The following is a 17,882-nucleotide window of genomic DNA, read 5'->3' on the forward strand; positions in this document are numbered from 1 at the left end:
GCATTTATTATAACTAAAAGGGCAAATTTCTTAAACTACGTATCCTTATAGTTTAACTAATTGACTAACTTTACCCTTGCTATTTACATATTGTCTTAGAATATCCCTAAGTAAAGCCCAAAAATTGTAGACCATAAATTCTAGGGTCGGGTCTAGGTTTTGTGTTTAGGCCCGGAATGAAGCCCAACCCAGGCTATGTCCCTTATCACAAGGTTAGGGGTGAATGGTTTAGTGATAAAACTATAAATGTAAACATCAACAAGTGGTTGAATGCTTTTGTTCAACCATGGAAGGAGCCAAGTGTAAACACAAATTTCGTTCTAAATTTGGAGCACAAAATCAATGCGGACAAATTCAAAGAAATTTAAGTGGGATACAAATTCTTTTTTTTTCTTGGCAAAGAAAACCCTTTGATTCTCTTGTCACGAACACGATTGAACTTGCATTTGGCTTGTTACGAACATGACCCGTAAAGCTTGATGTCTTTGATGGTAGGAGGTCCCTTGTAAAGATTTGACGAAAATCTTCTTGACTACAACAATTTAATAGAAGATTTATTGTTTGCAGTAATTTGATGGGGGTTTTCTTTGAATACATCAACTCAAAGGATCAAATTCTTCGATTCGCATGACACGGGACTGCAGCAGTTTTGAAGCTTCACAGATTGAGAAGCCGAATTTCTGTTTGGGAATTGCTGGAGAGAGCCGAAGAGGAGAGAATGCTTTCAGTTTAAAATCTCTCAACATGCACGTGGCTAACAACATTTAATTTGAAACTTCATCAGTTCAACATCGGCACATGAACTAGACTTCTTCCAAATTCTTCTATCTTCTCGCTTCATTCTCTTATTATTATTTTTATCTTCTCTTCTCTGTAGACGAACCAGCTCTCTTCATCCTCCCGATCACCTCTCCTCTTTCCAAGGGGGGGTCATTCTTCTCATCCCATCTCCCCTTTTATAATGAATTGGGTTCATTTGAAGAGTCCGCCCCATTTCAATTTTGAAATTCGTGTTCTAAAAGGGAATGTAATTAGTGATCTTCAATAGATTTGCTAGCCGACCTTAATTTTCTCTTACCCGATTGTCAATTACTGCATATTAATCTCCATTAAATGGGTCCCATTATATCCTCCAACTATTAATGTGATTCTTTTTTATCACTCTAAATCCATTATCGGCAATCTATTAATGGGGACATCTTACTAAGATCTAGTTGGTGCCCATGAGTTAAGGCCATAGGATCAATATTTATGATTCCGTGGAGGGCTCACATAAAAGGAAATACCATTCAGCCAGTTATCAATTAACCAACTGTCATTTCCCCTTTTATTTTGTCACTTGAAGTCCTTTAAATGTCAATTACGATTTAATCCAAACCCGTCACATTAGTTTGAAAATATTTTTGGTTGATTTGTCATTTTATTATCACCTAAACATTGGGATTTGGAACGGTAATTGGGTGATCACGCACCATGTGTAGCCTTACCATATGGGGCTGGCATGCTTGAAAGCTAAGTGCCAAGGGATTAAATCCACTTACAGAGAAATCTTGTTTGGCCAGTTAGGCCAATAACCAGAACATATCTTGGCCATCTAAACCTTTTTTCCATATTAATTACCATTTAAATGTGGGTCCCACCAAGTTGATTAGAGGGGATCTCTCTAACAAGATTTGAGAGTTTAAGAAAACCTCTGTAATTGCCACTACGGTGGAATTTGTCTCAAAATTAGGTGCTCATTGATATTCACTTTGATTTGTAGTGGGCCCTATCCAACATCTTTTTTGGGCCCAAATTTTGTTATCCTTTTCTTAGTGGGCCAATAGCTCATTTTCATTCAATTTCATATTGGGCCCAAACTTTACATATCCACACCAAAAGTAAAGCCTCATTCAGTTAATTCAAATTTCGACTAAACAACAAAAGTTAGAAAGGAGCCATGCATTATCAATCTTACTCTGATAATAAATAAGTCGGAAACTAGAATTTCACAACCTTGATGCCTCCTTTCCTTTTTGGCTCATGGGGAAGCCTTTCTTAATAAAAAAAACACACGGAGTTCAGGGTTGGAAACCTCTTTAAATTGAGGAACGACAATGGCACTACCATTTGAAACACCTGACCAGGTGTTACATGGAGATTAAATGTTCAGTTGCAAGACCATTAATCACCCTATTTAATTGATTTGAATTGTTTCATTCTAACAAGTTTAGGGAAAGCCATATGAATAAACACATGAACACATTACTTACCACTTGGTCTCCGCCTGGCTCTCTCTATGGGTATGAGAGATGCAGTGATCCTTTCCGACATTTTGCTGGGTGGTTGTTCTTTTGTTTTTATTAAGTGGGTGCTTCAAACAATACCATTTTGTTTGATTTTTCCAGAAGAAAAAAAAAATTGTTCCTCTTGGAGATCGAGAAAGTTTGATCTGGATGAAAAAACTGTACATTACTGCCAGTGATGCAATGATGTGGCATCATCTTGAACGTTGGATAATATAAATCATATTGAAAATGTTTCTACCAACACTGGTACTAAATAAAACCAGTGCTATTTTTTCATAAAACAGCCTATATGGCAGCACCCGTTCCAAACAAAACCTACTAAGAGATCTTTGAAGTACTGTACTTACTGTTTTGGCTCGTTTCCTTTTGCCCTGGTGGGCTTGAGTTATCAAACTGTGCAACCCTTAATGCTTTTGGCTGATAAATGGAAAACCCCATTATGTACCACTAAAATTGCAAGAAACCACTGGCCCAATCCAAGGCTTGGGTTGCATAAAGCGCACAATCATGAATCATCTTTTCCGCCATTCTAGTCTCATTTTTTAGCTGTTCTTTTCAACGCATAAACAATTAAATTCTATTCCATTTATAAAACAATTTATCTAAAAACCAACTATATATTGATAACAAAGAACTCAACTCTCATTATATTATATTCCTGATCCTACTAAGTACACTAAGATCTAGAGTGCAATTACATTCTAATCACCTAAATCTGCAACACATTTCTCAGACTACCCTAATGCCTAGCTAATGAATGTTCACTTGGATTGGAGTTGAAGCCTCATCATCATTAACGATTATGCTGTGTATCCCGGACGGCAGAAGGCTGTAACCATTTCTCTCTACCACCATCAAACTCTTACAAGCATTGAAGACAAACTTCACATTCTGGGTCTGTCCCTTTGGCACAAAGACCCTCTCAAACCCTATCACCTGCTTGGAATGAGTCCTTGCGACGCCTCTGGGAGGCCTCGAGTATACGATCACCACATCACTTCCATCGACGCTTCCTGTGTTTCTGACCTCAACATCCACCTCAAACTCAAACTGCTTGTCGCAGCTCATGTCACTAACAAGAACAGCAGCGCATTGGGGCGTAGTATATTCCCCTTCCTCGTAGCTGAGGTCACGGCAGTATTGTCGACTCTTCAATTTGACATCAATAGAGTTCACTTTAGTTGTTATTTGATGCATGAACTGAGTGTAGCTCAGGCCATAACCAAATGGGTAGACGGTGGAGCCATTGTAGAATTTGTAAGTTCTTCCTGGGTAACCCAGCTCATCATCAGGCCTTAGTTGCATGGATGTCAAGGGTAGCTGGTCTACATAATCAGCAGGGTACCATGTAACTGGTAGCTTTCCACCTAATAAATCAACAAACAGAACAGAAAGTTAATCAGATAATGAAATAAATGAGCATGATCAGAGAAGGTAATCGACTAATTAGTCAGAATTAAATTAATTACCAGGGTTGTATTTTCCATAAACAACATCAGCAATGGCACGTCCACCTTCTTGGCCAGGATAACCAACCCAGAGAATGGCTTTGATTTTAGGGTTATCCTTGGCAAACGAAATGTCAATAGTACCAGAAGCCATGACCACCAAAATAACTGGTCCTTTGGCAACATTTGCAACCTCGTTCACCAAATGGGTCTGGTGTCCAGGAAGGAAGAAGTCGACCCGGTCTCTACCCTCTGCTTCAATTGACAAATCCAACCCCACAATAATTATGGTTGCATCTGCATTCTTTGCTAAATCCATGGCTGGGGTCATCAAGCTGCCGCTTGCGCAAGCAACATCAGCACATCCCATTGCATATTGAACTTTAGCAAATGCAGAGAAACCATCAATGGGAGAGATGTATCTGCACGCAGGACCTACATATATGCAGTAACACAACTTCATCAATATAAGTTCTGAATCACCAGACTGATACAATTTTAGACCACATCGATTCCTTACCAGCATAGTTTCCAATCATGACTTCGGTAGCATTTGCATGTGGCCCAACCAAAGCAAGATTTTTGAAGGTATTGGAGCTCAGAGGCAAGGTGGCGTTGTCATTCTTGAGCAGAACAATTCCTTCCCTGGCTGCCTGAGCTGCAAGCTCAATGTGGACATCGGCACAGATATCGTCCTTTCCAAGAGATTTGAAAGAAGGGCTGCCATCAAAGTAACCAACTCTCATGAGCAAAACATAGAGATTGATCAAAGCCTTGTCTATGTCTGCCTCCTTGATTCTTCCTATTTTTGTTGCGTTCAAAGTGTAGTTGGAGTAGTATGACAAGTATGGCCATCCACAGTCCAAATCCAAGCCTGAAATTCCAAGTAGTGATCATACTAATTAAACACTAGATCGACCATTAAAAAGAAAAGAAAAAGAGATCTAATATTCGGTAAAATCAGAAACTAATGTAAGAACTTGCCTGCTTTCATAGCTTGAGCAACACCACCCTCAGGTGAATCGCCGAGCCATTTGTTGTTTTCAACAATCACTTGGACTGAATCACAATCTGACACGATGTAGCTTCAAGAAATAATCAATTTTTAGTCTAATAATCTTACTGCAACTACTCCATTAAAATGAAATCATCATTAAAGTATAGAAATCTCAGTACCCGCGTAGACCCCAATCTCCTCTGATGGTTTCCTTCAGGAGCCTTGGATCAGCACAAGCAGGGATGCCATTAATCTTGTTGAAGGAGCACATAACACAACTAGCATCTCCTTCCTTGACGCACATCTCAAAGGGACGCAAAAATGTTTCCAACATATCTTGCTCGGCAACCTTTCACAAAAGAAAAGCAAAAACAAATCAAACAAACCATAACTTTACCAAAAATCGTATCTCAGTTCATAAAAACTAAGTAAAAATGAATTAATTCTTACGTACCCTTGCATCAAAACCTCTGCGATCAACTCCATACCAGTGGTCAACATCATAAGCAGCATAATGCTTACAACATGAAGAGACCTTCAGAGGCCTAGAGTTCAAATCCTTTGGGTTTTCCTGTCCCTCGATGTCTTGCAAACCTCTAACGTAGTTCACTGCGTAAGTACCCACAACAAACGGATCTTCTCCTGGTGTCTCCATCACTCTTCCCCATCTTGGATCCCTTATCACATTAATGTTTGGACTCCAGTAAGTCAATCCAGCACGACCCAAGTTGTACAGAGCTCTTGCCTCCGTCGAGACAACCTGAAATGGCCATTGAAACATGAATTGATTGAGATTTTTCTAAACCGAGAAGAGGAGAGAATATTCTTACTAGTTTTTATATATTTGTTACCTGGCCCATGTTCTTCCACAGTGATGCATTGAAAGATGCAGCGCTGAGAATAACAGTGGGAAAGCTTGTTCCTCCGGGAACAGCCTGATCAAAGTGGGTACCACGACCTGAGCTGGTAACTCCATGGAGAGCCTCAGACCACCATTCGTAACTGGGTAGGCCAAGCCTAGGGACCCCGGCTGCACTGTTTCCGAGTTGTTGCGTCTTCTCAGATAGGCTCATTCTATCTACCAAGTCCTTAGCCCTTGCCTCCAGTGGGAGGGATTTGTTGCAGAACACGAAGTTTGAGACATCCAATCCTAAGTCGGACAATCTCGAAGGGTCACAGACGTATGTGAAGTTATTCAGATAAACAGGAAAATCTGTTGCAGAAACACAAGAAAGGAGAAAGAAGGCTAGGAAAAATGAGGAGGGAGCCATGTCGAGAATCCCAACTCCGTCTCTACAAGCTTTAATTGAATTTGGAGAGTCAAATTTATAGGGAAACTCTATAGGAATGATCTGTTTTTTTTTTTTTTTTGTTAGAAAATTTTCACAAGTTTCTGTAAATCCTATCTTATTTTATCTTAACTAATTATATTGAAATTCTTTAGAGAGATTATCGCTGCCTTCTCCAAAAATACCGCTGAGAGATTTATCCCCATCACATTTGTTAACTCCCGCCTTGTAACCAACCATTTTTCTCAGTTGAATTTTTTCAAAACCTTTCTCATCTCGAACTTCGTAGAGGAAACTATCTTTGTACATGCAATCTATAATGGCTTTTAACTTTAAAAATTTTATTAAGGACTTCGAAATAATTAAAACAGATTTGATAATACTAAGGGGACCGTGAGATCCATACACTTTGTTAAGCGAAAGTTAAATAATAGAAACAAATAAGAGTAAAGAATTGTTTTATATTTTAATTTTTTAAATAATTATTAATTCTTTATATTTTATAATCTACTTTTAATATTTTTTTACAATATAAAAATAACAATAATTAATTTCAATAATTAGGGTTATTCATCAATCCGATGAACTCGACCAACTCGACCTGAGTTGATCGGTTTTCTAATATTTCCCATTGGCTTCAATTCAGCAATTTCCCAACCCGACCAGGTCGAGTCAATTTCAATTTGGCCATTTGTAGACCAACCAATATCGAATTGACCCAACCATAAATATATATTAATTTTTATATTTTAAATATAATTTTTAATACGAGAAAGTGGAAAAATTCCCATATTTCTTAGTCTTAAAAATTTTATATTGTAAATTTAAAATTTTTGATTTATTTTTATAATATACCATTGCATTTTTTTTAATTTAAATTTAATTTTTTAATTTTAAATATTTTGAACCAATATAAACTGACCAACTCAGGTATTATATTTATCACAAAAATACAATAAATAATAATTTAAAATACAACTAGCGGGGATCTGTGCGATGCACGGGATTTATTAAGCAAAAGCTAAATAATAAAAAGGGTCATTTACTAAAATACCCCTTATAGTTTCATGGATTTACTAAATTTTATCCTTTAGTTAGCATTTTACTAAAACACCACTAATAATTTGCAATGGATTTAATTAATCTTCCATTAGATGATTGTGGAAAATGGCAATGTTGACCCTAATGTTTATTTAGTTATTTATAAATATTTAGTTATTTAAATATTTAAATAATCTATAAAATATTTAATTTTTTGATTATTTGAATTTTAATTATTTAAAGCTATTATATATTATTAAATATTTGAAAAGTAATGGTGCGCAATCCGGTCACTCCTAGTTGGCACTTGCGTGGCTCCCAAAGGGTACCTGAGATGAAGAAGAAGAAGAATCCCCGGGGGCTTGCCCGGTGGGAACACTCCGACGCTTAAATTAGTATTCTGTGGAAGAAGCAAGGAGAAGGTGAAGGCTAAGAGTGCAGATAGCGCGAGTGATAGATGATACCTCGTTCTTTGAGAATAGGCTCCTTATAACAGAATTCCGTTGCATCAGGCCCACTGGCCTCTGACAGGGTAGGTATTGTTAGACAATTTTGTATGCCCTTAGCTTCAATCATTTTGATGTACTTTTGTTATTTAGTGGAAATAAATAAAGTGCATGTTTGATTCATGTTGTTTGGTTTAATTCTGTGTAAAACCCTAAAACTGGACATTTGTAGAGACTCATGTTAGTTTTAAATGTTCACAGCCGTTGGATAAGTCTGGGGAGATTTATCCTGCCAAGGCTGATACTGGTGTGCCACCAAGTGTTGGGATGGCCTGTCTCAGCCATCAGGGTAAGACCCGAGGCACATACAGCATGGGATTACTTGAATCCTTGAACCGGACCAGATTTCCAGTCTTGCCCTGGACCTTGGAGATAGATGGGCAAAACTGGAAAGTTACACCTGACCCCTAGACTCGATTATGACACTTCACTAGGTGCTGGATCAGGCTGCCTTTGATATGCCAATCAGTGAGATCCTTAGTGGGGATCAAAACCTGGGTATGTTGGGGCAGTTTGAGAATTCATCTGAGTGGGTGGTCATAGTGACAGAATCAGCCACTTTGTCGGACAAAGGGTAATGATCGGGAATGCACTCTCTCTGATGGAAACCAAACTGCCGGCAGTTGATTTCAATCGTTGGAATTTTGTTTTTGCAAAATTAATATATTTACATATATATGTACGGTTTCAAAATGTTTGCAAATGGTTTTAATTCCCGGGATCCATGTGAGAGGAGAGTGCGGCACTGTTCCTTGCAGCCGAGGGAGAGGTCCTCTCTTGTCGGGCAGTGCTTGATCATTAAGGGCTGAGAGGTTAAGTGTAAGACCATTTAGGATAATACCTGATGGGCTAATCTTGCACCTGCCCACAGTCCCTGGGTTTTTATAAGATGGCTTGGCCCAGGGACCACTTAATGTAAGTGTTGGGCCCATAGGGTTCATACGATGGACTCAAGGGGTTCATTGAGATTTTCAGTGAATTCGGCTGGGCCTTGTATTAAAGGCTGGGCCGAACCCATGTGGCTGGTGTGTAGATCAATGCTTGGGTCCCACGCCATACAAAGAAGCCCAACTGGGCAGCAGATTGGAAACTAATTAAACACTGAATACTTAATGGGCCAAAAGCCCATTTCGAGGTGGGCTGATATGATCACCCATCAATGGGGCGAATTTGAGATTGAAGTTAGCAAAAAGGATTGGGCTCTTAGCCTTATCCACTCTTAGAGACCAAATTCAAATCAGATTTGAATCTGGTAACCTCCTGATAAGATCAGGAGTAAACTAACTCTATCTGGGAAAGGGATTAAGATTATCCCCTATCCAAATACTGATTTGGATTGGGATAACTCCTAATTAGGAGATTTCTTAATCAAGAAGAAAGGGAGGAGATTTTCGAATGAACCAAGAGAGAGAAATCAGATTTCGATCCAAGAGGTTTTGGTAAGCAAGAAGGGTTCCTGCGAATTGAGATTAGATCTCATTCTCTCCAGAAAAGAAAACAGTTCAGCTTTTTCGTTTCTGGAAATCTCCTCCTGCCGCCGCCATCTGCATTATTGCAAGATTTGATCTTTGCAGAAAAGAAAGTCAAGAAACCAGTTCTTGACATCAGTCTTGCAAGAAAGACTGAAAGAATTCAGTGTTTAGTACATCCAGGGGATTCTTGTGAAGGATCCAGTGTGTAGGACGCACCCTGCTGGTTCTGTTCCATCCACAGCTGTGTCATCTTCAGCAGGGACAGATCTTGGAGCATTCTTTGGGCGTGAACACCAACTTTGGGAGATACTGCTTCTCCGGATCAGGTATAATCCTCCCATTTATCTTTTGGTACAGATCTGGTTTGATTAGGGTTCAAGTAGATCCTTGAATATTGTATTCTAAATTCAGGGAATATGATTCCCAGTTGGGAGAAGGTAGGAAATTTTTGAAATTCGCCCCACCCATTCCGCAACCTTTATGGCATCCATTAGATGGATCCTACCATTCTTTCAGTGGTATCAGAGCCACAGGTTCGAATCTTGAACCAAAAGAAAATCAGATCTGGCCCTACGTAGATGGATAGAAGGTGTTCTTTCAAGATCTGCGCAGATTGTTTTCTTTTTTTCAAGAAACTGTTTCTTGTTAAGGGCGATTGATCTGAAATTAATTTCTATTAAATCCAAAATTTATTTGGAATTGTTCTTTATTTATTTTGATTTAATGGACTGTTCAAACCTGGAGATCGTAGTGCAGTTTTAGCGCAGATGGTCTGCGCACCCTTTTTTCTTTTTTTCTATTTATTTATTTCATTCAATTCGGTCTGTAAATAATTTTTTTTATTTTTAGACTGAATGTATAGGATTTGATCAAGAATGTAATTAATAGAAATAGGATTTCTGTTATTTTTCTTGATTAAAGAAGATGGAAGGAGATGGCGGCGCTAGAGATTTGCAGATGGAGAAATCGTTTTCTGCGATTTGCAGTTTATGAAACTGCAACCCTTGTGATTAACCTCTGTTTTGCAGGTGGTGCGAACAGTCCATAATTGTTTTGTGTTTGCTAGAAATCAAAACTATTAATTTCAGATCATTCAATAATTAATTCTTGAATTGAAAATCAGTTTTGGACCATTTCGGACTAGATTGGACCAAAACTGTTTGGACCGAATCTGGGTTTCGAAAGGGGCTGTTCTCAGTCCAATTGTCTCACACTTTTGTTCCAAATCTGATGTTCAATCACAGGAATTAATTCGGCCCACCTGTAAAGCCTAGTTTTAAAGGGTTAAAACTGCAAAAGCCCATTATTGTGAGAAAAGCTGTATGGGCCGAACTGCTATCTGCGATTCAGCCCATACACCTAGTGGACATTAATCGTTAATGACTTGGTTTTTAAATGGACCGTTGAATGGGCTTTACAGCAATTAATTGATTGGATCAATTCCTCCTTTACATGTGGTGTTTGGATGTTTGATGTGCTGCGACCATGGGCCATAAGTACTTGGCCCGTGATGACTCGTTAGTGGCTCTTGCGCACACCATGGCTGAATGCACATCATTGCCATGGTGTTCCTGAAGGTCATTGGATGACCCCCTCTTTGCCTGGTGGGCCCCACAACCCTGAAAAGGGATGCGTACGGAACCCCTAGCCGATTAAGGCCCACCAGAAATCTGACTTTATGAAAGTCAGTGGGAGCCACTTTGGTTTGACCTAAATTAGAACTAGGCCGTAATTTTGTTCCCTCCAGCAAATATGAATGCAAGTGATAGGGAGATCCATATGATGGACTCTCTAAAGGCCTTCCGTCATTAGCACAATGATGGGTCCATCAGTAATGAGGAAACGCACCATAAAATTGGGCTATCCATTTGCTGTTGGATCTGTTGGAGTGTTTCATAAGATGATAGGGGCGTCATAGACCGATGTGGGAGGGGCTTCACCAGAAAATGGGAACTCTCTCACGGTACCTTGGCGTAACCTGAATATGATGGGTGTGCACTCACTGAACAGAAGGGTTTACTTGAAAACGGCTCTGAACCTTGTCTGACAGAGGCCAAAGGGAAACTCATTTGATGAGTGGATATGATCCGTCACAGAAAGGTGGTGGGGTTATGCAGCTGAAACAGTTGGCTTCACGCACCCCATGTGATTTCCCACATTTCCAGAGACATTTCGTCGTCTCCGTCACTGAGATAGGAGGGAAATCTCAGAGATGAACAAATGGGAATGGAACATAGATTAAAAGCCATATCTATGTAGGTAAACATGAATCAAACTAAGGTTGTGGACTAATGATTTTGCTGTTTTATCAGAAAATGGCAAACGGTCAATTTGCAAAGCTTCTAAACGATAACAAGCTTAAGGGCCCAAACTATGCCGACTGGTACAGAAATCTTATGCTGGTCCTAACTTCTGAAAAGTTAGACAAGGTAGTGAAAAATCCTACCCCGGAACGTCCGGGTGATAGGGCTTCTGAGGCCCGTAGGAGGGACTACCAAGATTGGGAGGATAAGAACTCCCTAGCCCGCTGCTTTGTCATTGCCTCATTAGACAACTCAATACAGAGGCAGTTCGATCAGATCGAACTTGCCAAGGACATATTGGACAGTCTAAGGACAATGTATGAGGAGCAGAACCGTTCTACTCGACAGAAGGTCCTGAAATTGTTCATGACCGCGCAGATGACCAAAGGGCAGAAAGTTCATGACCATTGTCTTCGGATGATGGGATACATCAACGAACTTGAAGCTCTTGGATCCGGGCTAGATCTTGGCACGCAAGTGGATGCCATCCTAAATTCTTTGCCCTCTTCCTTCAATGCGTTCACTATGAACTACAATATGAATAAGCTGAATGTCAGCGTCTAGGAACTCAGCAATATGTTGCAGAGGGCCAAGGATTTACTCAAGAAGGATGAGCCTGTGGTTATGCTTGCTGAAGCTAACAAATCGGGCAAGAGAAAGAGAAAGGCAAAGAAGCCCCAGAAGAAGACTACCAAACCCAAGAAGCAGAAGAAGAACAAGGCATCTGATGTCTGTCACTTCTGCAAGCAGACCGGCCACTGGAAGAGGAACTGTCCTACCTACCTGGAATCTAAGAAAGGTAATATCGAAACTTGTGTCATAGAAACTAATATGTTAGTTACTTCTGTGTCCTGGTGTGTTGACTCCGGGGCTTCAACTCATGCGTGTAACTCACTGCAGGGGTTCAAAGTTAGCAGAAGGTTGAGTGAAGGTGAAGTGACACTGTTCTTGGGAACAACTGCAAGTGTTGCAGCTGCGGCAATAGGAACCGTAGAATTAGTTTTTAAAGAATGAGTCCTTGTACTTAAAGATTGTCTTTATGTACAGAACTTGAGAAGGAATTTAATTTCTGTTTCAAAATTGTGTGCTGAAGGATATACTGTTTACTTTAGTAATATGATTACTGTTAAACGGAATAATAAATTCATCGCATGCGGGGAATTAGAGAACGGTCTCTATGTTCTGCATCCTTCTTTGGAAACTAACTTAACCGAAACTACGTCGGTCGAAAATCCCAAGAAAAGGACTCGTGATATAGTAAATCCCACGTGCCTCTGGCATTACCAACTTGGCCACATCGGTGTCGACCGAATCACAAGACTGGTAAAGGATGGTCCTTTGGATTTTCTAACCGTAGAAAATCTTCCCACTTGTGAACCTTGCCTCCAAGGTAAGATGACTAAGCGGCCATTTGACGGTAAGCCTGAAAGATGTGCAGGCACACTTGACCTAATACATACTGATGTATGTGGTCCCCTGAGTGTTAGGACACGGAATCAACACGTGTACTTCATCACCTTTACAGATGATTTTTCACGATATGGTTACGTGTACCTAATGAGACATAAGTCTGAATCATTTGAAAAGTTCAAAGAATTCAGACAGGAAGTCGAGAAACAGTTAGGGAGAGAAATTAAAGCCCTTCGATCAGATCGAGGTGGCGAGTATCTCTCTGACGAATTCAGGGACTACTTAAAGGCCAATGGGATAGTGTCACAACTAGCTCCTCCTGCTACACCTCAACTCAACGGTGTTTCAGAGAGGAGAAATAGGACCTTGTTGGACATGGTCCGGTCACTTCTCGTACGCTCAGAATTACCCACATCCTTTTGGGGATATGCATTAGAGACTGCTATCTACGTGCTGAATAGGGTTCCAACCAAATCAGTTCCGAAAACTCCATATGAGCTTTGGATCGGAAGGAAGCCAAGTGTGAGACACTTGAAGATTTGGGGTTGTCCTGCACACGTTAAAAGAACAAGTGCGGACAAGTTGGAATCTAAAACCAGCCGTTGCCTGTTTATAGGCTACCCAAAGGATTCGGTGGGTTATCTATTCTATGGCCCAAGTGAGCAGAAAGTGTTCTGCAGTCGAAACGCCCGATTCTTAGAATCCGATTACATCCTGGACACCCATCGTCAGGAAATAGTTCTTGATGAGGAGAGCTCAGGAGCAGTGGGAGATGACCCACAAGTTCCAGGTAATGACCAACCTAGAAGGTCCACCCGGGTATCCAGACCACCAGTCCGATATGGTTATGACCAGGATAGTTACCTGGTGGAAGCCTTGACTAGTGAAGAGGATCCCGTGACTTACGCGGAAGCTATGTTAGACATAGACTCCCAGAAGTGGGTGGAGGCCATGAGAGCCGAGATGGACTCAATGGAGACCAATGGAGTCTGGACTCTAGTGGATCCGCCCTCCAGGGTAAAAGCAATTGGTTGCAAATGGATCTACAAGAGGAAGAAGGGCCCCGATGGCAGGATTGAGACCTTTAAAACTCGTTTGGTGGCGAAAGGGTATACTCAGAAAGAAGGCATCGACTATGAGGAAACCTTTTCACCGGTGGCCATGCTTAAATCCATTAGGATCCTGCTAGCTGTAGCAGCGTACCATGATTACGAGATTTGGCAAATGGATGTCAAAACAGCGTTCCTGAATGGAGATCTTAGTGAAGATATCTACATGCAGCATCCGCAAGGCTTCATTGCTGCTGGTCAGGAACACATGGTATGTAAACTTAATAGATCCATATATGGACTTAAGCAGGCTTCTAGGAGTTGGAACATCCGTTTTGATTCTGCAGTCAAAATGTTTGACTTTGAGCAGAATCCGGATGAGCCCTGTGTTTACAGGAAATCCAGTGGGGATAAGATCACCTTTTTAGTCTTGTATGTGGACGATATCCTACTCATTGGGAATGATGTTGACTTCGGTCAAGGTATGGCTATCACAGCAGTTCTCCATGAAAGATCTTGGAGAAGCTTCATACATACTGGGTCTTCGACTCTATAGAGATAGATCGAAGCGGATAATTGGATTATCCCAGGCCGCTTACATTGACAAAATTGTCAAAAGATACAGCATGGAAAACTCCAAGAAAGGAAACGTTCCTTTCAGGCACGGAGTCACTCTCTCCAAGAAGATGTCTCCCAAGACTTCTGAGGAGATTGAGAGCATGAGAGACGTTCCCTATGCCTCAGCTGTGGGGAGCATCATGTACGCCATGTTGTGCACTCGCCCGGACATAGCTCAGGCGGTGAGTGTGGTAAGCAGATTCCAAGCAAACCCAGGACAGGAGCATTGGACTGCTGTGAAGAACATACTCAAATACCTTCGAAGGATGAAAGAGTTTTGTCTGGTATTCGATGGTAGTTCACTGCAAGTTCTAGGGTATACCGATGCCGATTTCCAGTCGGATCCAGATGATAGAAAGTCTACATCTGGGTATGTTTTCACGATAGGATCGTGTGCTGTTTGCTGGAAAAGCAGCAAACAGGGGTCCACTGCAGACTCCACAACCGAGGCCGAGTACATTGCCGCAAGTGAAGCTGCCAAGGAAGCCATGTGGATGAAGAAATTCATACACGAATTGGGAGCAATTCCATCCAGCACATCACCCATCCCGTTGTTGTGTGACAACAATGGAGCGATCGCCCAGGCTAAAGAGCCTCGGGCCCACTCGAAGTCAAAGCACATCGAGAGGAAGTACCATGTACTGCGGGAGATCGTTGGTAGAGGGGACGTCCTAATTCAAAAGGTAGCATCAGCGGATAATGTGGCAGACCCATTGACTAAGCCACTGACACAGAAGGTGTTTGAGAAACACGTGGAAAGTATGGGACTCCGGCTTGTACCAGATTGGACCTAAGTGCAAGTGGGAGCTGTTAGACAGTTTTGTATGCCCTTAGCTTCAATCATTTTGATGTACTTTTGTTATTTAGTGGAAATAAATAAAGTGCATGTTTGATTCATGTTGTTTGGTTTAATTCTGTGTAAAACCCTAAAACTGGACATTTGTAGAGACTCATGTTAGTTTTAAATGTTCACAGTCGTTGGATAAGTCTGGGGAGATTTATCCTGCCAAGGCTGATACTGGTGTGCCACCAAGTGTTGGGATGGCCTGTCTCAGCCATCAGGGTAAGACCCGAGGCACATACAGCATGGGATTACTTGAATCCTTGAACCGGACCAGATTTCCAGTCTTGCCCTGGACCTTGGAGATAGATGGGCAAAACTGGAAAGTTACACCTGACCCCTAGACTCGATTATGACACTTCACTAGGTGCTGGATCAGGCTGCCTTTGATATGCCAATCAGTGAGATCCTTAGTGGGGATCAAAACCTGGGTATGTTGGGGCAGTTTGAGAATTCATCTGAGTGGGTGGTCATAGTGACAGAATCAGCCACTTTGTCGGACAAAGGGTAATGATCGGGAATGCACTCTCTCTGATGGAAACCAAACTGCCGGCAGTTGATTTCAATCGTTGGAATTTTGTTTTTGCAAAATTAATATATTTACATATATATGTACGGTTTCAAAATGTTTGCAAATGGTTTTAATTCCCGGGATCCATGTGAGAGGAGAGTGCGGCACTGTTCCTTGCAGCCGAGGGAGAGGTCCTCTCTTGTCGGGCAGTGCTTGATCATTAAGGGCTGAGAGGTTAAGTGTAAGACCATTTAGGATAATACCTGATGGGCTAATCTTGCACCTGCCCACAGTCCCTGGGTTTTTATAAGATGGCTTGGCCCAGGGACCACTTAATGTAAGTGTTGGGCCCATAGGGTTCATACGATGGACTCAAGGGGTTCATTGAGATTTTCAGTGAATTCGGCTGGGCCTTGTATTAAAGGCTGGGCCGAACCCATGTGGCTGGTGTGTAGATCAATGCTTGGGTCCCACGCCATACAAAGAAGCCCAACTGGGCAGCAGATTGGAAACTAATTAAACACTGAATACTTAATGGGCCAAAAGCCCATTTCGAGGTGGGCTGATATGATCACCCATCAATGGGGCGAATTTGAGATTGAAGTTAGCAAAAAGGATTGGGCTCTTAGCCTTATCCACTCTTAGAGACCAAATTCAAATCAGATTTGAATCTGGTAACCTCCTGATAAGATCAGGAGTAAGCTAACTCTATCTGGGAAAGGGATTAAGATTATCCCCTATCCAAATACTGATTTGGATTGGGATAACTCCTAATTAGGAGATTTCTTAATCAAGAAGAAAGGGAGGAGATTTTCGAATGAACCAAGAGAGAGAAATCAGATTTCGATCCAAGAGGTTTTGGTAAGCAAGAAGGGTTCCTGCGAATTGAGATTAGATCTCATTCTCTCCAGAAAAGAAAACAGTTCAGCTTTTTCGTTTATGGAAATCTCCTCCTGCCGCCGCCATCTGCATTATTGCAAGATTTGATCTTTGCAGAAAAGAAAGTCAAGAAACCAGTTCTTGACATCAGTCTTGCAAGAAAGACTGAAAGAATTCAGTGTTTAGTACATCCAGGGGATTCTTGTGAAGGATCCAGTGTGTAGGACGCACCCTGCTGGTTCTGTTCCATCCACAGCTGTGTCATCTTCAGCAGGGACAGATCTTGGAGCATTCTTTGGGCGTGAACACCAACTTTGGGAGATACTGCTTCTCCGGATCAGGTATAATCCTCCCATTTATCTTTTGGTACAGATCTGGTTTGATTAGGGTTCAAGTAGATCCTTGAATATTGTATTCTAAATTCAGGGAATATGATTCCCAGTTGGGAGAAGGTAGGAAATTTTTGAAATTCGCCCCACCCATTCCGCAACCTTTATGGCGTCCATTAGATGGATCCTACCATTCTTTCAGGTATAACCGCCACTGTCAGCCTGCCACAGCCGTTACAGACAGGGCTGAGGTGGCATGCGCGGGGCTGTCATTACAGGGTACGTGCCTGTCAAGTGTAAGGCACCCTCTAAAGGTGGCAGGCACGACGCTGTCTGACGAGGACATGGCTGTTGTCCCCAGATTTGTCGGGTATGGTGGTCGGGCAGGAGATCTTCCTGTGATATGCCGGACTACTTTTTCACTAGTTACCCTGTGTCGGGCTATCCCGTAAGCGACAAGCTACCTATGGCAAGCTATGCCGAGCTGTCTGACCTAAGGTGTCTTCACCTCGGGGCATCTAGAGGCAGGTCGGTGTGTTCCTGTTTGGGAGTGGCCTGAGATCCACTGGTGGGGCTTAGATATTAGGAGAGGTCAGGGGGACCCAATCTCGGAGGCAGCTCAGGGTACCTTAGCCCCGGGGAGGAGACGTGGGCTAGGCGGCTCCCGGCAAGTAGTTTATCTCGCCGAGTTGCCGGACTGAACTCGGTGTGACTTTCCCATCGAGTTGCGGCTGTGCCTGCTGTGCTGTCACGCTGAGTCATCACTTGAACAAGGTCACGCCCATGTGTACCCGTGCTACGAGGTCGAGCCAAATCACCCTCCATCAATTTCCCCCCACTCCCTGCACTGGCGATGTTGACCCAGTGCGGGGAGTTCATGTTGCGCCGGGTAGATTTGGCT

The 17,882-nt window shown here is 41.8% G+C and overlaps 1 protein-coding gene across 1 annotated transcript; it reads right to left on the minus strand.

Annotated features, from left to right (window-relative positions):
• Positions 1 to 3,038: 3,038 nt before the first annotated feature.
• LOC104606346 (putative beta-D-xylosidase 2) lies at positions 3,039 to 5,860 on the minus strand. Its single transcript, XM_019199266.2, has 7 exons — positions 5,585 to 5,860; positions 5,188 to 5,493; positions 4,913 to 5,082; positions 4,721 to 4,821; positions 4,257 to 4,610; positions 3,758 to 4,171; positions 3,039 to 3,655 (listed from the first exon to the last, which is right to left on the minus strand). The coding sequence occupies exons 1-7, from the start codon at positions 5,804 to 5,806 to the stop codon at positions 3,039 to 3,041; spliced, it is 2,184 nt and encodes a 727-aa protein (XP_019054811.2). The 5' UTR covers positions 5,807 to 5,860.
• Between the last annotated feature and the right edge of the window lie 12,022 nt (positions 5,861 to 17,882).

Source organism: Nelumbo nucifera, chromosome 2, assembly GCF_055504915.1.
Source record: "Nelumbo nucifera cultivar China Antique chromosome 2, China Antique-T2T, whole genome shotgun sequence".
Lineage (NCBI taxonomy): Eukaryota > Viridiplantae > Streptophyta > Magnoliopsida > Proteales > Nelumbonaceae > Nelumbo > Nelumbo nucifera.